At 34.1% G+C, this 6,842-nt stretch overlaps 1 protein-coding gene across 1 annotated transcript; it reads right to left on the bottom strand.

The window, feature by feature from the left end:
• Positions 1–370: 370 nt before the first annotated feature.
• LOC107841291 (bromodomain-containing protein DDB_G0270170-like) lies at positions 371–4,537 on the bottom strand. The gene is made up of 9 exons (XM_047396976.1): positions 3,687–4,537; positions 3,576–3,609; positions 3,421–3,481; positions 3,247–3,292; positions 3,075–3,173; positions 2,508–2,576; positions 2,137–2,422; positions 1,873–2,003; positions 371–1,699 (listed from the first exon to the last, which is right to left on the bottom strand). The coding sequence occupies exons 1-9, from the start codon at positions 3,816–3,818 to the stop codon at positions 680–682; spliced, it is 1,878 nt and encodes a 625-aa protein (XP_047252932.1). The 5' UTR covers positions 3,819–4,537; the 3' UTR covers positions 371–679.
• Between the last annotated feature and the right edge of the window lie 2,305 nt (positions 4,538–6,842).

Here is a 6,842-nt window from a genome sequence, read left to right as displayed (position 1 = left end):
TTCCGCATTACTTTGATCATATGAATTAGGTGCATGATTACCAGACAGATAGGGGTGTTTCGGGCCTCCATGGTTCGAAATGCTCGTCACGGCCAAGCCCTGGTTCGGGTCGTGACACAAATGTTTTCAGTTTATGATCTATCAAGCTTGTCTCTTACAAGACAGTAGCCCATGTTTATTATGTTTCATATCTTCCGCTTCAGTTTTGATATTTATACTGTTCTATAGATATGCCATACTAAGGGTCCGCTTGGGGTCACTTGTGGTTCCGAGTGCCAGTCTCACCTAGGGTGTAGACTTGAGTCGTGCCACGATCCTTCGCCCTGCAAATTTAGGACCAACCAAAACCAAATATGGTAGTACTAAGATAAACAGGAAAAAAGAGAGGCTTTGCTTGCTTATAACTGATGCAATGATTTTAAGTTATTACAAGGATTAACTCAATCAACTGGCTCAGAGGATATTTTTAATTCAATGTACTATAAATTGTACATGATAGAAGATCATCCAGCAACCAATGTACTTCAGCGAAATTAACAGCATTTGTTCATGCTAACTCAGAGCTGAAGGGCCAAGTCAGTGTCTAATGAATGATATGATGAATGACTATTGTAAATGAAAGACGGCATGGTCTGGCGAGTACTGTTTGGTTTGTCTTGTACAGACGACACTGATGGATTTACTTCCCTGTCCATCTTATTATAACTTCCTGACTATACAAGGACCTCTCCATATTATCTCTTGATACCAGTGGTATGTCATTTTTCCCTGCTGGATTCATTTGATTTAGCTGAGCTTGCAAGAATGGCATATCAAAAATAAATCTGGAGCTAGCTCTTGCTTGAAATGGCACTACAGGAATTGCCTTGTTCAATTTCAACTCAGAATATTTGCTCTTTGGCTCAAGAAAACTTTGATTGCTACTGCTTCCAATGTTCTTGTTTTGATCACAAATAACTGCTTTGTTTTCGTGCTTTGATCCAGAGTTATTATTTTCGGTTTGATCTGGAATTTTCCCAGTGACGTTGAACTCCGTGATCTTGCTTTGTGATCGTGTGATACGTGATGTCAAATAGGAACTCTTCTTGTTTCTCCACTTCAATTCGGATAGACTTGAATGAGATTGCTCTAGAGCTAGTACCACTGGCAGGACTTTGTTTTCTTCCACCTTAGCACTTCTTCTGCAGAGTTTCTTTGTATCTCCAGATGTCCCATTAGTAGAGATATGAGAGGCCAAGTTATTCTCCCTGCCCTCACTTCTGTTTTGAGTTTTCTTGCCCCCTTCTTCTGTTACTTTATGAACATTCCTTTTGTAGCACAATATTGATGTACTTTTCTTCTCTGAATTTTCTGGATGAGGAAGGGGGCCTTTCTGACTGCTCATACCAGCTATTTTGCATGTCTCATCTTCCTTAGCAGTATGAGTCACATCGATCTCATCACCGGTGCTTATGAGCAATGAACCAAATCCTCGAACAGGACTAGACAGTTTCTGAGATGAGGTTAGAACTTCAGTATTAGATTGACTTTGTACAGTAGCAAAAGCAGCGAATCCTAAGCACATTAGAGGACTTTCAGATGTGAGAGAGAGAATGAATGAACGGTTCCCTTGCATTTTCCGGTTGGCAACCATTTGCACTGTTGGTCCTAAATCTTTGGCAAATGACATCAAGCTCTCTCTGTAACTAGCGTTCCTGTTCTACAAATGACAAAATCAAATATTGTCGTAATGCTCGTACATTTTCTTCATGTACATTGTAGCCTAGTATAAAATACGTGACAGACAAATACTCTCCAAATAAACTGCACATCAAGGGGGCTGAATACTGTGATTTGGGCTTTAAAGGAAGCAAGCTGGAGAGAAGAACTTACGAGAATTAGTGACTGGAGATTCTTGTTACACATAAATGAGCTAGTCTCACGGAAAGGCGAAGGCCTGCAAAATTCATATGTAGAACGACGACCAGCATCAAGGGAAGACAACGTTTGACCATGTCTACTACCTGTTTAAATACAGTGAAGAACCAGGAATAAGAATTATACTACTTACTTTTCCCATTTGAATACTTCTCAAGAGTATACCTTTTCACAGATAACTGACAAGCAAAGAAACACGTATAAATCTCAGTGTCTTACCAAATAAGATTGCACTGTCAACCGGACCTTTGGTGAATAATGGTGGTCTTTCTTTGCTGCTTCTCCTATGTGTTGATGGAACACTTGAATCAAGTCCAATATTCTTGGAAGAAACATCAATGGCACCATCTGATCGGACACCTTGAGAGTGTCTTGTATCCCAGGCCTCATTTTGCAATCTCCTCATCGATCTTCGTCTGGTTACCGGAAATTCCACTTCAAAGTTTCCGGGATTAGTTTTTAGGACATGAAATACTTTCTTAGCTAGTTCGTATATAGCACGAGCCTGTAAATCGGTAAAATTCGTTACGAATTGTTGGTTGTCGTGATAATTGTAAAAATCAAATTCAGTAAGGATTGTATCAAATTACCTGTCTGAAATAGACAGTACCAGAGGCGTTGAAATGCATCGCATTTTTTGGAATCAGAAATGCATCATGCTGCAGAATCATGAGTTTGAAAAGATGATTAAGCTACAAGCACAATAGAGTTCTGACTTTAGAAATGAGAGCTGCACATTTTCAAGTATTCAAGATTATTCAGACCAAAGGTCATACTTCATAATCTTTAAAAAAGAAAAAGACCAGCCCAGTGCACATCATACTTCTTAATCTGTGATCATAAAAATGAACACATGCATATATAGTTGATCAGAGTACATCTAGCAAGTTATACTGCAGATAGTTTATAAAACTTCAATAGACATTATATGTAGGAAAATTCTTGGAAATTCATGATTGATGGTTGTGTTAACAGATCATGCATTGCAAAAACATGAGAGGTGATTGACGGCTCAGTAGTTTCTTAATGTTTCCTAGAAATAAAAGGGCTGAAGGGAAAAGAGAAAGATTACCAGATAAGAAAATGAACATTAAGGCCCAATCAAGCGTAAAAATGTGGTGTAACTAGAGAAATGACAAATTAGGGGAAAAGCAGACCTCAAACTGTTGGAGATTCTGATACATTCCTTCATGAAGCTTAGCCCTCATTGTACCAAAATCCATAGGGTTTTTAATGATTTCATAGTAATCTTCCACCTTAATGAAACAGAAGATGTGAGTCAGTAAGAAGACATGACCTTCAAAACCGAAGCCAATCATAAGATCAAACCTCAGTGGGATCAACTGGTTCTGCAAATATTTCATGGGTGTCCCTCCTAACATCAAAAAATGAAAAAACACACCAACAAAGTAGTAAGATATTAAAAATGTATTCCTTATTGTACGGTTAATCTAATTTGAGGACGGATACTGAGCACAATCATATTTGAGGATGAATACTGACCTTTGCAGCATGTCGAGAATAAGTTCTAGTATACGTTTTTTTGGCAACTTCGTTGGTTTACCTGATAGAATCCCAAGTATGAATTAAAATAAATTGTTGTTTGATCCTCCAAATTGAGATGTTAAATGCATAACATGTAGAAAATAGCGGCTTACTGTTGCACTTGGATGAATTTTCGCTGCCCTTGTCCTGCAACACATTTTGCAAGAGGTAATTAATTAGCCAGAGAAAACAGCCAAAGAATAGTACCTAGTAAAATATCTAACCTTAGCAACAGCCCCTTCATGTTTATTTGAAACCTGATGGAACTTTCTCTTGATAAATGCCCTTGTGCAGGAAGGTGGTCCTTCAGATTGGTCCTTGTTGCACTGTCCCTTTTTCCACCTTTGCATTTTCATAAATGGTATTACTACTCTATACCATATGATCACTTGAGAAAGTGATCTTTCCTACTTATCACTATTTTGGATTCTATCATAAAGAAAAAGAACTGACTATTTGATTATAAATTACAAGAAGCAAATCTCTAAATCAGGATAAAAAAAGATTCAGATCATGATTGATCACACAGAATTTAATTACAAATACTAGGATCTCTGAAAGGAGAAAGACTTTAAGGAGGTGAGACAGAAACATGTACAGCTAGTCCAGCATCACAACGGATGAAAATCAAGTGAAATATAGAAGTTAATATCCGAATTTCTTAATTAATTACAATGCCTTCGAGAGATTATTTACATTTAAACTCCTTAATGATGCATTACTATAGTGGGAAGTAGAACCAAATCTGCAATCAAATAGCTAATCACTTTCCAAATTACAGCATTAATGGTGAGGTGATGAGTCCATATACATAAGCAAGAAGCATTTCCTTAAATTGCTAATTTTTTGAAGTCTACACAATTAGCCACTCATTCGTCTCAATCTTTATAAGTTGGGGGTTCTTTTTATATTAATTACTACATTTTTGTAAACGTAATTGTTCCATATCAGCGAAACGATATGATTTGTTCTTTCGCAAGTTACAAAAAATCACTGCAACAAACTAATTATATACCCCGTTTCCCATATAATTGTTACATATCTTGCTTCATATGGAAATAGAAAAACTTTTGAAACAAAAGGGGAATTTCCTGAAAATTGCAAGAGCTTAGAGGTCGTAGTAAATAATTCAACTTTCTTTTTTGGTCACGAGTAAAAATAGCATATACATACTAGTAACTGTTGGATCACAAAGAAGCTTTAAAAAGTAAAAAGTAGGGTGTTACATGATCGGACCGATTCGGTTTTTTAAATATCAAATTAAATTATTTGAGTTGGGTTTTTAATTTTTAGGTTTTTCAACCTTGGATTTTTTGGATTTCCCAGATTTTTTCAGTTTTTTTGCATTAAAGTCTTCAAACAAACATATAATTAACTTGATTTTCAAATATTTCTTTAGTCCTAACAAGATGTAACTATCTTTTAGGTGTTTCTTAAGAAAATTACACGAAATATGAAATGAGTTATGACTATAAAATATTCAACAAAAAATAATAATAAAATTGTATAACATAAATATTGCATATTAATAAGTTATACTAATAAAAATATCATAATTTAAAAATATAAAGTTATACTAAAATAAGTCTAGTAAGTATTAATTACATGACCAAATATTAAAAAAAAAAATTAAATTATTTATTTATGCAAAACTAAAGAATAAATATCCAACATTAATCATTCCTAGTGTTTTCATTAAATATTTTTAGTAAAGTACATGGACTGGCCTCCATAGTGGGTGACTTTGTTTTTTATTCCCTACAAAAAAAATTGTTAAAGACTAGTGTTTCATTTTGTACATCATTTTTTCCTATACACCTCAATTTTATTTTTTATTTTTCATGCTCATTTGCCTCTCAACTTCTATTTTTATTTCTTCTTCTTTCTGTTTCTCTCTTTTTATTTTTTCATTTCTCATTTTTTTTCTTGTTTTAATTAATTTGTCTCAACCTTTTTTTTTTTCCTCTCCTTTTTTTTTCTCAAACATTATTTATTTTTCATTTCTCTTTTGTCTTCTTTTCTCAATCTTTATTTTTTTTTATTTTTTTATTTTTTTCTCTCTTTTTTCTTTTTTTTCTCAAACATTATTTATTTTTTTATTTCTCTTTGTTTTCTTGTCTCAACCTTTATTTTTTCTCTTTTTTCTTTTCTTTCTCAAACATTATTTATTTTTCATTTCTCATTTTTTTTCTTATTTATACATTTGTCCCAACCTTTATTTTATTTTTATTTTTTTTGTAGTTTTTTTCCTCAAACTTTATTTTTGTTTTTTCTCATAATTATTTTTCTCAATCTTTATTTTCTTTTATGTTTTATTCTTCTTTTTTTTCTTTTTTTTTTCAATCTTTATTTTTTTCCTTTTTTCTTTCTTCTTTTCTTTCTTCTTTTCTTTTTTCTCAACTCATATTATATTTTACTAAAGAACAGAAAGTTGGATAATCTGCAAAGAATGTCTTCTTTCTTTGGCATTGAAGTAAATTTATGGGTGTGACTTGTTGTTTGAATGACCTTTGGGATAATTCCTGCCTCTAATGCAAGAGTTATAAAATATCTCATAAATCAAGGTACAACGTGATAGTGTCAAGTCTTGATCGTAGGGCATAACTTGTAGTTTGAAAATCTTTGAGCTAAGTCTTGCCTCTAAGGTAAGAGTTATAAAGTATCTCATAAATTATGACATAATGAAGTAGTATTAACTCTTGCCCATGAAGAATAACTTATATTTTTGGGAGGTTCTTGGGTTAAGTCTTGCCTCTAAGGCAAGAGTTATAGAACATCTCATAAATTAACCTCAATGTGGTAGTGTCAACTCTAGCCTTAGGCATAATTTGTTGTTTGAAAGTCTTTGAGCTAAATCTTGCCTCTGAGGCAAGAGTTATAGAACATCCCATAAATTAGGAAACAATGTGGTAGTGTCAACTCCTGCCCATGGGCGTAGCTTTTTGTTTGAAAATTCTTGAGCTAAGTCTTGCCTCTCAGACAAGAGTTATAGAACATCTCATAAACCAAAACACAGTGTGGCAGTGTCAACTCTTTCCCATGAGGTATAACTTGTCGTTTGAATGTTCTTGTGCCTGAGTCTTGCTTCTGAGGCAAGAATTATAGAGCATCTCATAAAAAGATATAATGTAGTAGTGTCAATTCTTGGTCATAAGGCATAACTTGTTATTTGAAAGTCTTTGGGCTAAGTCTTACCTTTAAGGCAAGAGGTATAGAGCATCTAACGAGTCAAAGAACAATGTGGTAGTGTCAACTCTTGCCCATTATATGTAACATGTTGTTTGAAAGTCCTTGGACTAAGTCTTGCATCTAAGGTAAGATTAATAGAGTATCTCATAAATCAAGACACAACGTGACAGTGTCAACTCTTACCCATGGGG

This window comes from Capsicum annuum, chromosome 9 (assembly GCF_002878395.1).
Source record: "Capsicum annuum cultivar UCD-10X-F1 chromosome 9, UCD10Xv1.1, whole genome shotgun sequence".
In the NCBI taxonomy this organism is placed as follows: Eukaryota; Viridiplantae; Streptophyta; class Magnoliopsida; order Solanales; family Solanaceae; genus Capsicum; species Capsicum annuum.
The sequence above is the reverse complement of the archived record's forward strand: the minus strand, read 5'-3'. Positions and strand labels throughout refer to the sequence as shown.